The sequence below is a fragment of the Macaca fascicularis genome, chromosome 11 (assembly GCF_037993035.2).
Source record: "Macaca fascicularis isolate 582-1 chromosome 11, T2T-MFA8v1.1".
In the NCBI taxonomy this organism is placed as follows: domain Eukaryota; kingdom Metazoa; phylum Chordata; class Mammalia; order Primates; family Cercopithecidae; genus Macaca; species Macaca fascicularis.
In genome coordinates, this window is record NC_088385.1 from 127,082,750 (window position 1) to 127,100,724 (window position 17,975).

Consider the following 17,975-nt stretch of genomic DNA (forward strand, 5'->3'; position numbering starts at 1 on the left):
GCCTCATTCCCCAAGTAGCTGGGATTTCAGGCGCCCGCCACCACACTCAGTTAATTTTTGTATTTTTAGTAGAGGCAGGGTTTCCTCATGTTGGCCAGGCTGGTCTCATACTCCTGACCGTAGGTGATCTGCCCGCCTCGGCCTCCCAAAGTGCTAGGATTACAGGCATGAGCCACTGTGCCCGGTCAGAATTTTCTAGATCTGGATTTTGCTGAGTGCGTCTCATGATGTAGTTTAACATATTCCTCTCTCCTTTTTATTTTTCTGTAAATTGGTGGTTGGACCCAGAAGCATGATCAGGTTGAGGGGTCAGTTTGTCTTGGTTTTTGTGTTTCGTAAACCTCAAACCATTTGCTCTTTCTTTGAAAGCTGCACCAAAGCCACCTGGAGCTTCAGGAGGTGCGTCTCTCCTGCCGACAGCTGCAGGTGAAGGTGGAAGAACTCACTGAGGAGAGGAGTCTGCAGAGCTCTGCCGCCACCAGCACATCCCTCCTGTCAGAGATCGAGCAGAGCATGGAGGCTGAGGAGCTGGAGCAAGAGCGAGAGCAGGTGCTGACCTGCCTGTCACCCCACAGGCGAGGCTACCTGGGGTTGCTCAGGGCCCGTCCTCCTCCCTAGCACTCAGCTGCCATCCTGGCAAGGCTGTGCCCCTGTGCCTGTGTTAGCCCCTTGGCCTGCTGGCTAGAGTGTCGTGAAGCAGGCCCTGATGGAGCATGTCCCTGGCCCTCCATTTTCCACCCACCTTATCCATTAAGGCATTGAGCAGAATTGCTAGAGGACAGAGTATCATAGGCACAGCCAATTCCCAATCATTGTCACCCCAATTCCTCTTAGAAAATGCTTGTGCCATCAGCTCCGTACCTGTTATATTGACAGAGTTCCAGAGCCGTCATGATCCATCTTCTCCATCTAATTGGTTTCTTTTCACACTTTTCATAATACCCAGAACCATTCATTCCCCTGATTGGTTTCTGCCTCCCACCAAAGTAACTGATTACATAAAGAAGTGCTTTATATTGCAAATGGAAGAAGCTAGAGAACAGGGAGAATAAGAATTTGGAGTCTGTATAGATGTACTTGGTTCAGAATAAGTATTATTTCTTGGGACCAATGAGTTAAAAAAAAAACAACAACAACAGAACAAAAAACCCTTTCTCCTAGAACTGGTGTCTTGGGTATCAGTATTTTGGGTTCAGATGCTAGAAAAAGATGGCCAGGTAGCAGTCTTCTCTAGAGTCTGTAATGAATAGTAATTCTCTGTGGAACAGCTGAGACTGCAGCTCTGGGAAGCCTACTGCCAGGTTCGCTACCTGTGCTCACACCTTCGAGGCAATGACAGCGCTGACTCAGCCGTCTCCACGGACTCCTCCATGGACGAATCTTCAGAAACCTCATCCGCCAAGGATGTGCCAGCCGGCAGCTTGCGCACTGCCCTCAATGAGCTCAAGAGACTGATACAGAGCATTGTGGATGGCATGGAGCCCACGGTAAGAGGCCAGTCTGAGATGGTCCTTACCCCACAGGAGCTGGCTAGTGGGGGGTTAGAACCCAGTGCATAGGGTGAGGTCAGCCCTGGAACTGGAACCCTATAAAATATCTGCAAAAATTCTTCTGAGCCCTTATTGATTTTTTTGGATTTTGTTTTTGAGACAGTCTCGCTCTGATACCCCGGCTGGAGTGCAGTGGCACAATCTCAGCTCACTGCAACCTCTGCCTCCCAGGTTCAAGTGATTCTCGTGCCTCAGCTTCCTGAGTAACTGGGATTACGGGCATGCACCATCAACCACACCCAGCTAATTTTTGTAGTTTTAGTAGAGACAGGGTTTTACCATGTTGGCCAGGCTAGTTTTGACTCTTGACCTCAAGTGATACACCCATCTCAGCCTCCTAAAGTGCTGGTATTGCAGGCGTGAGTCACCGCACCTGGCCATGAACCCTTATTTGAGAACACCAACTACAGCCGTGATGAGGCAGAGGGGCCAAGTGCCAGGGCTCCAAAGTCAGCTTCCTGCACACACCAGGTACACATGGAGCCTTTTTCTCCAGGTAGTGATGTACAGACAATGGGGGCTTCCAGTTTAAGGGCTTTCTTTGGAAACTTTGCATATAGAAGTTTGTATCTAAGTTAAAACTGTAAGTTGCTATTCTGTAGCCCTTTGGTCCTAGTGGTAGGGTTAGCTGTGACTTGGCAAAAGTAAAAGATCTGAAGCGTCCGCCAAAAGAATGTAAGTGAGCACAGGAAGTTGGGAAGATCAGCTCTAAGGGCCTTTTAGAATCCCACATATGGCCACCTGTGGAGGAGAGGACTGTTCCCATGGGCATCCTGGGCAGTCTGGCATTTCTTCCAGCTTCATGACACATTTCTCCCTGACTTCCCCTCCACTCACGCTCCCAGCTTTTGGGCTATTATTTATCCCCATGTTTCATCCTCCTACAGAAAAGTTGTGTCTTTCTACCTGTATTGGGTAAAGTAATATGAAGGGCAGCTGTTCTGTCTGACCGTGCTGTATTGATTTGTGGGCGGTATCGTAATATGAGGCCAGGTCATTGTGGGAGAAGAGAGCTGTCAGAGTGTGGTGTGCTATTCCCGCCACACTGCTTCCTTTCCCTCAAGCCTGAAACAAAAGGGAACATCTGCTTGCAGGTTGAAATTGAGCAATCTCTCTTCTTGACCCCTTCTTTCCTTGCACCTTTTGTCTCTTCTCTCCTCCTTTTTCTCATTCCCTCCATCTTCCCTACTATCTTTCACCACATCATTCCTCCACTCTCCCCCGTTTCTCCTCTACTTCTCTCCCCGGACTAACCATCTCTCTCCTGCCGCCCCATGTCTTCTGTACCCTTACCATATCTGTGGCTGTCTTTCTTTTGCTGTCAGAGCTCCCGGAGACTTGATGATGACTCCTTAGAAGAACAGATAAGGCAGACCAGTGAGGACTCGAGAGCCCTAAGGGAGCTCATGGAGGGAGAGAGGGGTAAACTGAGGCAAAGCCTAGAAGAGCTGCAGCGACTCCACAGTCAGGTGAGCACCCCCACCTTCAGTCCAGTGCAGGGCATGTGCACCTGCCCCTGGCTCCCTTGGGACCCTTGTGAGTTTCTCTCTCCCATTTCTGTATGAGAAGTGGCTCGCCTTCGTCAAATCATCAGGGAATGGTGACCTGAAGTTGAGGTAAACTGAGTGTCTTCAAGAGAAGAACCCAGTCCTTTAGTTTAGCCTGAAGTAAAATTGGCAAGGATAAGAACAGCTGGTCCTCCGTTTCCTCCAGTGACACTCTGCCTTATACAGAGCCAAAGTTAATCTGACTGGTAGATGCTGACAGCCCCTGGGCTACTTGTGGGTGCTTTTCCAGCAGCTGCTGGGCAGGGAAGTTTGCAAACCAAGGAACAATTGATCTTTACCGTACAGTTCCCTTTTGTAAGTGCCATCACTTCTCTCAGCCTGTTCTTCAGCTTTAGAAGAACTTACTGCTACCCTTGCTGTTCCTTTCTCATTTGATCATGATTTCATCTTTCTAGAGAACACTGAAGAAAGACATTTATATTCTGATCTGAGAAACTTTAAAGGACTTATAGGCAGCTCCACTCAAAACGGAGCTTCTAAAATCTGTCCTAGGAGATAAATAAAGACTCTTCCTGTTGACTGTGGTCATGTGTAGAGGTTCTGTGCTGCTTGGGAGTAGGGGCTGGGGTCGCACCAAACAAGTAGTATCTAAACCTTGCTCCTGCCCCTCTCCTTCCCTGGCTCAAAGCTGTTCATTCCTTGCTGCTGCATGAGGTTTCTTTGAGACGGAATTTAAGTCTGCCTTTCACTTCAGTCAGTATTTCCTCTTTTTTTTTTTTTTTTCTTTTTGAGACAGGGTTTCATTCTGTCGCCCAGGCTGGAGTGGCGCAGTCACAGCTCATTGCAGCCTTGACTTCTAGGCTCAAGCAATCCTTCCACCTCAGCTGCCCAAGTAGCTGGGACTACAGGCGTACGCCACCATGCCCAACTCATTTTTTTGTAGAGATGAGGGTTCGCCATGTTGCCTAGGCTGGTCCCGAACTCCTGGGCTCAAGAGAACCACTCATCTCGGACTCTCAAAGTGCTGTGATTACAGGTGTGAGCCACCACATGCGGCCCCAGTCAGTATTTCCTACATTTGAAATATCTTTATAGAAAGAAACTCCCCTTTTTGGGGGGTCATCCCATTAGTCTTCCTAATATTTTCTTGGAAAATATCGGGAGACCCACCTTCAGCCATCTACTGTCCTCTTCCTTCTGTGAGTGACCAGATAACAAGGACACAAAGATGCCATTTCAATCTGTGGCTTGGCCAGGCATGGTGGCTCACACCTGTAATCCCAGCACTTTGGGAGGCCAAGGCAGGTTGATCACTTGAGATCGGGAGTTCAAGACCAGCCTGGCCAACATAGCAAAACCCTGTCTCTACTAAAAATAGAAAAAGTAGCCCAGTGTGATGGCACACGCCTATAATCCCAGCTACTCGGGAGGCTGAGGCAGGAGAATTGCTTGAACCCAGGAGGCAGAGGTTGCAATGAGCCAAGATCATGCTCAAGCCTGGATGAGAGAGTGAGACTCTGTCTCATAAAGCTGTGGCTTGCTTGCAGCCAAACGCTGGAGACGTGGGTTAGGCAGCCACAGACATTCACCCGCCTGAAACCTAAGTTCTTCAGCAGGTAATTTGGCCGGAGAGTGATTCAGACTCAGAGACAGATCTTCTAAACTGGAAAAATAAAATGCAGGAGAACGTTGGATCTGTAAGGTCTTTGGATTAATAAAAGTTTTGTTTATTTTAAAGCCTATTTAAATTTCCATAGGGTGCTTCTGTTTATGAGTTCTTTAATATTAACTGGTTTTGTTGTTTTGTTTCTCAGAAATGTAAAACTAGAACTCCACAGTGGATGCGGGGGGGGGCATTATTTTATTCAGAAACATAAGCAAATTGTAGGTTGCCAAGATTCTATTGTAGAATATTTAGGAACCCATTTCCACGTGGAAATTTTTCTTAGAAGTTCAGCTGATAATGATTTAGGCCAATTCCTATGGATTCTCTTACAAATGGTTCACCAAGTGGAAGGTTGTACTCACGTCCCACACGGGGTATAGAATTGGACTTCTCCTGTAGGCCGTCTCCTCCCAAATGCTCAGTCAAAGCAGAAACCCCTCAGCCGCACTGAACCTGGCAAAGCCACCTCAGAGGAAGTAACACTGGCCTCCCAAGGCAGGGGCAGGGTGCAGACTGAGTCCCAGAATGACTGTAGAAATTGCAGCCATCACAGCAGGCATGGCGTTCTGCATGCAAGGTTGGTTCAGCATCCACTGACACTCACTGTGTGCCTAGTGCTGCACTAGATCCTGAGAGGCAACAGATGCATGTGCAGGGCCCCTGCTCTCCAGGACCCCACAGTGCCGTGAGGACAGTCAGAGCCATCTCTGAGCCCTTTTGGAGGCAGGACCCAGATGTAGTTAGGTGGGACCGAGGTTCTAGCACACAGCTCCTGGACTGGGCTCAAACCCCATCTGATGGCTGACCCAGCCTCTGAGTCTGTTACCTGAGAGTGTTCTTTTCTCTCTTGAAAACTAGGCCAAAGGTCAAAGGTGTGGGGGCTGGAAGCCTACCCAAACTTTTAAATAAAGGAAAGTGGTTTAATTTGACTGGTAATTATTTTTTAGAAGCAAAATCCATAGCCAGACCTGAAGACTTGCTGGCACCCGTTACTGTTCTTAAGGAACAAAGTCCTTCATGTGGTGTTGTGCCCCCTCCTACCCTACCCCCATCAGTGGCAAGGAACTGCCTCCTTCTCTGTTCCCCATGTGGCCCGCCCCTCACCTCTGGTATGTGTGGAGCAGCTGCTAGGATGCAGGGGGGTCTTCTGCGATTAGTCTGTAGAATATGAACACATTATCGGTGAGGCCCTCAGCCAGTTCTCAGGCCTGTCACCCAGGTCGCAGGAGGCTCAGTCAGAAGCATCCCATTTCTGTTGTTTGGATCCTTCATGCTTGACTCGAGTGCACACTTGTTACTCCAGAAAGGGCATGAACATTCAGAGAGTGCTGGGAGCCTGTGGGCTTCACTCGCCAAATCTGGGTGCCTCTCCTCGGAAATCTCAGCATGGCCCTCTCTTCCATCCTCCATCCTCTTAGCTTCTGCCCTATTTCAAGACCTGCATCCTTTCACACCCTGGCTGTGGTCACCACTTCCCAATTTATCTGCCTTCCCCCAGCCCGCCCACCCTCACATGCTTTGGATTGATCTTCCTGAAGCGTGACTTGAAAGTGGGACGCCCCTTACAAGTTCTGGGTGGGTTCCCATTATCAAATGGCAGGAAGCCTTGAGCCCTTGTGGCTGTGCAGTCTGGCTGCATTCCTGTTGCACAGCCTCCATCCCTCTGGTTTCCCTCTTGCCCCCTTTGCTTTAGCAGAACTGAACATAGGATATAAAGGGCGGTGGCACATGCACCCCATGCTACCCACATCTGGGCCTTCTCCCCAGCTTTCTCTGTGCCCAGAAGGCCTTCCCTCCCACCTACTCATATCTCCATGCTATTCAGCCTTCAAGTTCCCAATCTAGTGTCACTTCCTCCTGAAACCCTCTTGATTTCCTTCCTCATGGAGCACCCCTGGCTCTGTCTTGTCACAGTTACCCTGCTCACATCTCATCTTCTCAGTCAAACCCTAGACCCCAGGAGAATGAGCTCAAGGTCTGATCTAGCTGTGTCCTCTCCTAAAGCATCTAGCACAGTGCCTTGCTGAGAATAAGCACTCAGATGTTGTTGAACAAAAGAGCAAATTAAGCCCTCAATATCTGACTTTTGAATGTTTTCTTTGCTATTTAATTGCGGGGACACCCACTTTATTTGGGAAAAGTGGATTTGGGGGTGGATGTAACCTAAGTATTTGTATAAACAAGCCAGATGAATTATTACGACAGCAGTGATTAGGTCCCATCTTGCAGGAGGGAGGAGAGAGTAGAGCTTACAACCATACACCAGGCACTGCATTGAGCCCTTGATATCATTTATCTCATAATCCTCAACGACAACTTAGTGGTGAGAAATAGTTGTTTTTATTCCTGCTTTTGATGAAAAGTATGCATAGCTCAAAGATGGCAAGTGCCTTGTCACCTCTCCTAAGGCACATGTCTGGTAGGCTGTAACTCGACCAGGTTTTTTGGGCCAAAGTAAAAAGTTCTTCTGGAGTTTTATTTGGAGCATACTAAATTTTGGCTTTTCCTGCCTAGCATGTAGTTTTACCTGTCCCTTACAGGTAAGAACGTCTGACTGGCCCACAGCTGGCCCAAAGCCATGTCAGGGCTCATTTGGTCTAAGAGGAGGTCTGGCTGTTTCTACTAGGTGCTTTATGGGTATTGAGTCCTGGCCTACCAGGCTGCAGAGCCTGCTGCTAAATAGTGGGGGGCTGGGCTCTGCCCTGGTGCCTTGTCTGCCTCAGGGCTGGATGCATATGTGTGCTGGGTAGCCGCAGGTGCTCCAGCCTGTTCTTCCCCGAGAATTCCGCCCTCCTCACCCAGCTGTCCCTACCAGGAAGGCTGCCGCTTTGGGCTGTTCTCAGTACGGAGCATCTGGCCCTGATGTTTCCTGCCAGACTGTGCAGAGTATAAAACCCATCGCTTATGGTGGCAACAAATTGTCCTTCTATCCCTCTTCACTGTTGGGTGTCCTCTGAATTCCTCCAGAGTGGCTGCTACCCCAGGGGCTGGCAGCTCTGCCGTCTCATTCTGGGGAATGTCTGAAGTGTATTGATTTTCAGACACTTCAAGGGAAGCTTGATCTTCAGCCTTACACCTGGGGCCTTTGCTCAGTTTCATTCTAGCTGAAGAGGATTAGACCTGGGACTTGAAGAACAGAGGAGTATACTGAAAGGTGGCATCTGTCCCCTTGTGGGAGGGAGGCAGACCTGTATGGATGGATCCTCCCTTGGAAAAATGTCAAAGTATGTGTCATATTTAACATGAAGGCAGGGTTAGGCATCCTGACTCACGTCTGATCTTACCAACTGAGAAGAAGGGGCTCCCACCCTTTCATTATTCAATTTTCCAATAAATATTTATTGAAAGCTCTACCAGGCAGGGTTTCTAGTTGCAAACAGCAAAAAATGTACTCCGCTTAATGTAAGCCGAAAGAGAATGTATTAGACCTGATAGCTTAGAGAATCAACAGGAAAGTAGGAGAACTCGGCTCCAAAACAAGAAAGGGCCATGAGAAAAGGGACAATAGAAACAAACTGCCACCCTTGTCACTAATTCCCCACTCGCCTGGGGCTTTGCTGTGCTCAGAGCTGCAGTCCCTGGAAGGGGTTGTAACTGGCAAGTTTGGTCACAGTCCTGTGCCCAGGCTGCCTGGGAAAGGAAATGTCTATCACCTGTTGGCTTCTTTAGTTGGAGGTCGAGCCTTGTGTCACACCAGAGTCTCACACAACCAGGAGTGCCCCCAAAATGGGAAGAGATTTTGGATGATGACTAGCCAAAAAATGACAATTGTCTACTGCTTTGGGATTAAGCACCCTACACGGCCAGGCTCTGGGATGCACAGATGGATGTGACATGCTTCCTGCCATCACACAGATCATGGTGTACACAGGGTTACCGTACTGTGGAGCAGGGTAAGCTGTGGTCCCTGACAGAGCCACTGGAGGGGTGTCTCACTGTCAAAGGTTGACTCCCAGCTGGGGCACGAGGACCTGAGAAGGCAGTGGTGCCTTTTGCTGAAGCATGGGCCACAGAAAAGGTAACAGGTTTGAGGTGAAAGATGATAATGTCACTTAGGTGTCTAAGTTCCCTGTGGCTTTCACCTGGAGAGCTGAATGAGGAAGAACAAAAGAGAGCTGGGCTGTGCCAAGGGCTCTCACGGGGGAGCAGGGTCTCCAGCTTTGGAACCATCCAGGGCTCTGTTGATAGCAGCATCCATGTTGAGTGAGAGATGGTGGGAAAGGAAACGGGATTCCCTACCCTAAAAAATGTGTGTCATGATGACTTATGGTCTTCGTTCACTTGTTACCTGGAGTGCCTGGAGATGGAGGAGGTAGTATGCTGTGCTGAGTGCAAAGGGGATCTGGCCTACAGCTGCAGGCCCAGGGCTGAACTCCCACAGCTCCCTTGCTGCGGAGCTGAAACCTAGCATGTGATGTGGTACCCTTTCTTCAAGAGAGACAGGCCCTTCCTTGGAGCAGGATGGCAGTGGAATGCTACCAGCTGCACCCCCGCACATGTACCCTGGGTCTGCCTGGGGTCTCTTTGTTCCTTTTTCCCTCTTGGAGGGAAAACCACCAAGGATAGCAGCAGTGATACCATGTTCATTCTCCTGTTAGGTGACACTGCTGAGTGTGGAGATGACTGCCCTAAAAGAGGAGAGAGACCGACTCAGAGTCACATCTGAGGACAAGGAGCCAAAGGAGCAGCTTCAGAAGGCCATCAAGGACCGTGACGAGGCCATTGCAAAGTGAGTAGGGATGGCTTCACTTTATTCTTAAGATAAAGTTGAGTATATAGAATTGAGCATATGCTCAATTTTTTAAATTAAATTATACAAAAGAATACGAAAGTAAAAGTTAGAGTTTCCACACTACCCACCCCCACCCCCATTCCCATTCTCCTCCCCAGACACATGCTAGTATTGAAAGTTAAGTGTGCATTTTTTGCAGCTCTTTTTCTTATGCATATGTAGGTATATAGGCAATGTAGTTGTTAGGTGTTTTTAGACATCAATAGGATGATACTCTACATGTCTTGCCTTCTTTTGCACTTATATCTTAAAGAACTTTCCTTTTTTTTTTTTTTTGAGAAGGAGTTTCGCCTTTCTTGTCCAGGCTGGAGTGCAATGGCGCCATCTTGGCTCACTGCAACCTCTGCCTCCGGGTTCAAGCAATTCTCCTGTCAGCCTCCTAAGTAGCTGGGATTACAGGTGCCTGCCACCATGCCCAGCTAATTTTTGTATTTTTAGTAGAGACAGGGTTTCACCATATTGGCCAGGCTGGTCTCAAACTCCTGACCTCAGGTGATCCACCCACCTTGGCCTCCCAAAGTGCTGGGATTATAGGCATGAGCCACCACGCCCGGCCTCCAATTTTATCGCATGTATACGTCTACCTCATGTTTTTTTTTTTTTTTTTTTTAGTTTTTTTTGGTTTTTGTTTCTATTTTTTTATTATGGACATTTTTAAGCAAACACAAAAATAGAAGATGTAAGACGACTTCATCTCTCAGCCTCAATACTAATCAGCATATGGTCAGTGTTATTTCATCTATATCCTCACCCACTTCCTCCACCTCCCTGTTGGATTATGTTAAATCACAAGACATAGTGTCATCTCCTCCATAAACACATCAGTATACATCTCTACCACAAAGACTTTAAAAAAAAAAAAAACAAAAAAAAAACCACAATACAGTGATCACACTTGAAAAAAATAATTCTTAATAACATCAGTATCCAGTTGATGTTAGAATTTCCCCAGTTGGCCCATAAATATCTTTTTATAACTGATTTAGAGTCAGACTCCAAAGCCTACATATTCTATTTAACTGATGTGTCCCAGAAGTCTGTAACATCTCCTCTTTTTTCTTTTTCATACTATATTTATTTGTTGAAGAAACTGGATCATTTGTCTCATAGATTTGCTGCATTCTGGGTTTGATTGCATACCATAGCATCATTTAGCATTTTCCTCTGTCCCTCATATTTCCAATAAACTAGGTCTTTTTTTTTTTTTTTTTTTTTTTTTGAGACAGGGTCTCACTCTGTCACCCAGGCTGGAGTGCAGTGGCATGATCTTGGCTCACTGCAGCCTCCCCATCCTGGTCTCAAGCGATCCTCCCACCTCAACCTCCCGAGTAGCTGGGACCTCAGGTACACACTACCACACTTGGCTAATTTTTTGTATTTTTGTTAGAGACAGGGTTTTGCCATGTTGCCGGGGATGGTCTTGAACTCCTGGGCTCAAGCAATCCTTCTACCTCAGGCTCCCAAAGTCCTGGGATTACAGGTGTGAGCCACTGTGCCCAGCCAACTAGGTATTTTAAAAAATGTTTTGTGTTTGTTTGTTTGTTTGTTTGAGACAGGGTCTCTCTTTGTCACCCAGGCTGGAGTGCAGTGACACCATCATAACTCACTGCAGCTTCCACCTCCTGGGCTCAAGTGATCGTCCCTCCTCAGCCTCCCAAGTAGCTGTGTCACCATGCCGGGCTAATTTTTGTATTTTTTTGTAGATATGGGTTTTTACCGTGTTACCCAGGCTGGTCTCGAACTCCCAGGTTCAAGTGATCCACCCACCTTAGCCTCCCAAAATGCTGAGATTATAGGTGTGAGCTACTGCGCCCAGCTGCGTTTCTTTTATTTTACTTTATTTTTTTGAGAGAAAGTCTCACTCTGTCACCCATGCTCACAGCTCACTGCAACCTCCGCCTCTTGGGTTCAAGCTATTCTCGTGCCTCAGCCTCCCGAGTAGCTGGGATTACAGGCACACACCACCACGCCTGTCTAATTTTTGTATTTTTAGTAGAGATGGGGTTTTACCATGTTGGCCAGGCTACTCTCGAACTCCTGGCCTCAAGTGATCTGCCCACCTTGACCTCTCAAAGTGTTAGGATTACAGACATGAGCCACCACGCCCGGCCTGGCCACATTTTCTTCATAAATGCATTCTCTTACATTCAGAATCTTTGGACACAAACATACTTACATATCCCCCATCCCCCTGTGAATTACTTTTTATGTATTTATTTTTTTGAGACAGGGTCTTACTCTGCCACCCAGGCTGGATTATAGTGGCCCAGTCACAGCTCAGTGCATCCTTGACCTCCTGGGCTGGAGCAATACTCTCATCTCTTAGCCTCCCGAGTAGCTGGGACTACAGGTGCACACCACCACACCTGGCTAGTTTTTGTTTTTGTTTTTTGTAGAGACGAAGTTTTGCCCTGTTGCTCAGGCTAGTCTTGAACTCATGGGCTCCAGGGATCTGCCCAAAGTGCTGAGATTATAAGCATGAGTCAGTGTGCCAAGCCCCACCCTGTTCAAGGAGTGTGAGGAGATAGTTACCAAAAATGTATCTACTTTGGGGTCATTTACAACATATTAATAGTAATATTTCTTTATTTTGCTTATTTTTTTTGAGATTGGAGTCTTGCTCTGTCGCCTAGGCTGGAGAGCAATGGCACGACCTCGGCTCACTGCAACCTCCACCTCCCAGGTTCAAGCGATTCTCCTGCCTTAGCCTCCCAAGTAGCTGGGATTACATGCGCCCGCCGCCTGTGCTTGGCTAATTTTTGTATTAGTAGAGACAGGGTTTCACCATGTTGGTCAGGCTGGTCTCAAACTCCTGACCTCAAGTGATCCACCTGCCTCAGCCTCCCAAAGTGCTGGGATTACAGGTGTGAGCCACTGTGCCCAGCCAATAGTAATATTTATACATCACTTTATAGTTTACAAATAACTTTTATTCTTTTTTTTTTTTTTTTTTTTTTTTTGAGACAGAATCTCACTCAGTCGCCCAGGCTGGAGTGCAATGGCATAATCTCGGCTCACTGCAAACTCCGCCTCCCAGGTTCAAACGATTCTCCTGCCTCAGCCTCCTGAGTAGCTGGGACTACAGGCATGTGCCACCATGCCTGGCTAATTTTTTGTATTTTTAGTAGAGATGGGGTTTCACCATGTCAGCCAGGATGGTCTTGATCTCCTGACCTTGTGAACCACCCGCCCTGGCCTCCCAAAGTGCTGGGATTATAGGCATGAGCCACAGCACCCGGCCAACACTTTTATTCTTTAATCCTCCCAGCCACAGTAAGAAGTAAAAATTTCTAATCCCAATTTTACAGATGAGGAAACTAAGAAATACTTTGCCAGGGCCACAGCCAGCAGTGACTCATGAGCCTCCACCTCAGGTCTTCTGATTCCCATCTTCCTGACACCCTTTTCCCTCTGCTACACTGCTACTTGTTGGGAAGCTAAAATGAGCTCCTTGGAAACAATTTGTAAATAAGATACTATATGCCTTTGTAAAAAAATAGTATGACATACATTTTCACTTCTGACTTTAAAATTCCTTATACTCAGACCGGTTGCAGTGGCTCACACCTGTAATCCCAGCGCTATGGGAGGCCAAGGCAGGCAGATCACCTAAGGTCAGGAGTTTGAGGCCAGCCTGGCCAACATAATGAAACCCCGTCTCTACTAAAACTACAACAATTAGCCGAGCATGGTGGCGGGCGCCTGTAATCCCAGCTACTTGGGAGGCTGAGGCAGGAGAATCACTTGAACCCGGGAGGCGGAGGTTGTAGTGAGCCAAGATCGCGCCATTGCACTCCAGCCTGGGCAACAGAATGGGGACTCTGTCTCAAAAAAAAAAAAATTATTCATACTCTAACCTTCTCATTTCCACACACACTTTCCCCTCCCTTCTGTTCTCTTTCATCATTTTGATTATCTCCATTTCTGTTTTACTTTTGGGTCCCCTTTTCTTTCTGGTCAGAACCTCATGTCGTGGTGTCTGTCAGTTTGTAGTTCATTTTAGAAATTGTTCTTGGTGAAGCCCACATAAGGATGTATCTTTGCTGCTTGGATTTCCACTATATTTAGTTAGTGGATACTTAAGTAAACAGTGTGATAAGGCTGGGGTGTGGCAGCTCAGGCCTGCAATCCCAGCACTTTGGGAGGCTGAGGCAGGTGGATCACTTGAGGTCAGGCGTCCGAGACCAACCTGGCCAACATGGTGAAACCCCATCTCTACCAAAAAAAAAAAAAAAAAGTAGCCAGGTTGGAGGATCACAAATTCAGGAGACGGAGGTTGCAGTGAGCCAAGATTGCCACTGCCCTCCAGCTTGGGTGACAGAGTGAGGCCCTGCCTCGAAAAAAAGTAACAGTGTGATAGAGGAGGCAGCATACCTTTATGAATAACAGTGAAATTGTGTGATGGAATAAAATGGTAAAGTGAAGATGCTAATCGTGGAAGTCCATTAGAAATCAAAAGCAGAAGGAGGCCAGGCAAGGCACCTGTAATCCTAGCACTTTGGGAGGCCAAGATGGGAGGATTGCTTAAGCCTAGGAGTTCAAGACCAGCCTGGGCAACATAGCGAGACCCTGTCTCTACTAAAAATACAAATAAAAAAATTAGCTGAGTGTGGTGGTACACTCTTGGAGTCCCAGATACTCAAGAGGCTGAGGTGGGAGGATCACTTGAGCCCAGAAGGTTGAGGCTGCAGTGAGCTGTGATCATGCCACTGTACTCCAGCCTGGATGACAGAGCAAGATCCAGCCTCAAAACAAAACAAAACAAAAGGCAGAATGAAGATAGAAGTACACATGGATTGGTTACCTTCTCTCAAACAAGAAGCTGAACATTAAGATCATATTCTGTCATCAGCATGGAAGGTGGGGGATACAAACAGAAAGTGTCAGGGTGCAGGAGAGAAGAAGCAAGTTGTCCAGTCTTCCTCCCTTTAAAAAAAAAAAAGTAAAACCTAGCTCTGCCACCTAGGTGAGCAAATCTACATGAAACCTTGAAATGTATGCCCTTGCCTGCTTTCAAAGGAGGCCCAGTTACTATCCAGGAGCCTGATTAGACTTGCAAATCCTCCCCTCTGGAAAGATTCCACCAGTAGGGAGAACTCTAGAGTAAGGGTCCTGTCCTTCCTGGACTCCTATAGAACAGGGCTGGCTGGGCAGTTAGGTTACTCTGGGAGGACGGTTCTTTTCCTATACCTTAGAAATGAATTTTTGTTACACAAGAATTGAGACAACAAGCCTAAGGAATCATTTAAAGAGGAAACCACACCCTCCATTTGTATAGGACCTTGGTTTTACCAGATACTTCTTCCATATACATTATCTCTGATTCTCCATCCTGGCCACACATTACAATCATCTGGGAAGCTCTGAGACACCAGGAACCTCACCAGAACAATACAGTTGAAATCACTGGGTGGGGTCAGTTGGGGCCCACTTCTTTCCCCGTTGATTTTAATGTGTAGTGAGGGGTGAGAATCCCTAAGAAAAATAACTTCCTTCTCGTCACTGAGCTGCAGAAACCTTAAGGTGCACCTTCTCCTGTACAATAAATGAGTTTCAGGAAAATTAAGTAGCAATTTTTTTATCTCCTTGCAGGTGAAAGGCCTTCACTAAAACCAAAAAAAAATCTTGCGCTAGCAATCTGCCTTACAAAACAACTCAGTTAGTGGTGGTTTCATTTGTAAAAAGGAATTATTCGAGCCCTTGGAAATATTCCTATTTTTAAAATGTGATTAATGTGTTGATCCTGGTCTGGGGTTTCCCATGAATGACAAGCACTTATTCCTTGGTGAGCAAATGTCCCAAGGGTGCAGCGTGTGGCCAGGATTGGAGGTCATCCAGACAGACCCTGCCTCAGGGCCTTTTTGGGAAGGAAGGGAACCCTACCATGCCCGGCGCGGCGCCGCCGCTGTAGCCCTCGGCCCCTCGGCCCCTCGGCGGCAGCGTTAGTCAGCACATTCTTGGGGCTCCCGCTGCTCTGGGCGCCACCTGCCGGGGGACGCCGAAAGCTCAGGAGGCAGCGGCTGCCGTGCGGCACCAGGGGTTCTGACGCTGCTGGACGGGTGTCCATGGCAACCCATGCCGCGTGAGGATTTCCGCTGCTTGCTGCGAGCCAATAGCAGTGGTGTGACGGAGGCAGCCTTTGGCATCTGAGTCCTTAGCATCCATTGGACGGGGCTCGAGTCCTATCGCTGTCGCAGTGGGCGGGGCTGATGCGGTGGCTGAGCTGACTGGAGCGGTTTCTCTAGGGAAGCCGGGCGGGGCGCACTTTGCGGTGTCAGCACAGGTGGCTAATTGCTCGGTAGACCTGAAACCAAAGAAGAAGTGCTGGTCGCAGCAGTGGCCTGAGCACTTTGCGAGTGGGATCCACCTGTTCCTTTTTCCGGCCGCACTTCGGTTAGTGCAGTCGGTGTTGTGAAGCTGGAGCTAGGCGGCCCCTGCAGGCGGATCCTGTAGCTGCCCTTGAGTCCTGCACATTAGTCGCTGGCCCTGTACAAGGGGCACGCTTTTGTTAGCTTTGCTGTTTCGAGTCCTTGAGGGAGCGATTAATGAAGGCAAGGGCTAAATAATACACGTTTCTGCAGTTGGGCAACCAGGGCTGCCTCTGCAGAGATCCTTCCGCCTTTATTCCCGTTCCCCTGCCCTCGAAAAAAATTAATTTTCTTTTGCATTGAACAGCTGTGATTTAGGAATGTTGGGAAAGGTGAACAAAGTAATACGTGAAATACAAATGTGATAATAAAAAATGCAAAATTATGTCAGAGGAGTTACCCATCAGTAATCACCCAGAGATAACCAGCTAGACATTTTTGTGCATATCCATTGAACGCACCGGCAGTTTTTTGTTTTGTTTTGTTTTGAGACAGAGTTTCGCTCTTGTTGCCCAAGCTGGCAACAAGATAGTGCAATGACACTATCTCGGCTCACTGCAACCTCCGCCTCCCGGATTCAAGTGATTCTCCTGCCTCAGCCTCCAGAGTAGCTGGGATCACGCCCGGCTAATTTTTGTATTTTTAGTAGAGGCAGGGTTTCTCCATGTTGGTCAGGCTGGTCTCGGACTCCCGACCTCAAGTGATCCACCCACCTTGGCCCCCCAAAGTGCTGGGATTAGAGGCGTGAGCCACTGCACCCAGTGGACACAGGCAGTTTTTGTTTTACAAAACTAGTGTTATACTAGATCCTGTTTTCTGGTGCTTTTCCACTCAGCAATATGTTATGAACTGTCAATATTCTACCTCATGGGTTTTTTGTGGTGTTTTGTTGTTTTGTTTTTTTTTTTTTTTTTTTTTTTTTTGAGACAGTGTCTTGCTCTGTTGCCCAGGCTGGAGTGCAGTGGCGTGATCTTGGCTCACTGCAACCTCCGCCTCCTAGGTTCAAGCGATTCTCCTGCCTCAGCCTCCTGAGTAGCTGGGATTACAGGCACCTGCCACCACACCCAGCTAATTTTTGTATTTTTAGCAGAGATGGGGTTTTGCTATGTTGGCCAGGCTGATCTCAAACTCTTGATCTCAGGTAATCCTTCCACCTCGGCCTCCCAAAGTGCTGGGATTACAGGCATGAGCCACCACGCCCGGCCACACGTTATGGTGTTTACTGGTGACTGTATTTCATTATATCATTTATGACCGCTTGGCTACTCTGATTAGCTAAGCTGTGATGATCACCACTGTGTGGCTACCTTTACACACCTCTATATCTTCAGGACAGTTCCCCTAAGGGAGGTTGCTAACTACAAGGAATCCCTTCTATACCAGCAGGACAAGGTTCCTGTCTTCCAGTGGGGAATGGGCCATTTTGGGGAAGGATGAGTAGCTCCTTTATGCTGTGTGAGGCCTTTGATCCCCTCTGGGTTCCAGTCCTCATTTTAGTATTGTGCTTTTTCAACTTCTATTTGTGTGTGTACTTGTGTGTGTGCTTTTGTGTGTGTGTGTGTGTGTGTGTGTGTGTGAGACGGAGCTTTGCTCTTTTTGCCCAGGCTGGAGTGCAATGGCACGATCTCGGCTCACTGCAACCTCCTCCTCCCGGGTTCAAGCAATTCTCCTGCCTCAGCCTGAGTACCTGGGAGTACAGACGTGTGCCACCATGCCCAGCTAATTTTGTATTTTTAGTAGAGACAGGGTTTCTCCATGTTGGTCAGGCTGGTCTCAAACCCTCGACCTCAGGTGATCCACCCTCCTCGGCCTCCCAAAGTGCTGGGATTACAGGCATGAGCCACCACGCCCACCCTCAACTTCTGTTTCTTTATCTGTGAGGTGGGGATGACAAATACTCCTTTCACCTACAGGTTGGTCATGAAAACTGAGAGAATATATGTGAAAACATGTTGCAAACTAGCCCTCTACAGGCAACATCATAGTTATTGTTGCAGCTGCTGTTTGTTGTGAGTTCAGGATCAGAGCCTGTTTCCTCATCCTGTGGACTCCAGGTACCCCAAGTAAAGACCCAGATGCCTCTGGCACAAG

General features: G+C 47.8%; 1 protein-coding gene across 11 annotated transcripts in view; it reads left to right on the forward strand.

Moving 5' to 3' along the window:
* The window catches only part of BICDL1 (BICD family like cargo adaptor 1), a 109,174-nt gene that overhangs the window by 86,364 nt on the left and 4,835 nt on the right, over positions 1-17,975 (forward strand). For 7 of the 11 annotated variants that reach the window (XR_010579618.2, XR_012420749.1, XM_045366657.3 and 4 more), the window contains 4 exons: positions 370-549; positions 1,269-1,487; positions 2,876-3,019; positions 9,323-9,453. Coding sequence is in view for 7 of the 11 variants with exons in the window: in XM_045366657.3 (XP_045222592.1) it covers positions 370-549; positions 1,269-1,487; positions 2,876-3,019; positions 9,323-9,453 (674 nt within the window). In the remaining 4 variants the exon portion in view is untranslated. The remainder of the gene's footprint in view (positions 1-369; positions 550-1,268; positions 1,488-2,875; positions 3,020-9,322; positions 9,454-17,975) is intronic. The other 4 variants (XR_012420748.1, XR_012420750.1, XM_045366659.3 and 1 more) reach the window with 1 other exon arrangement.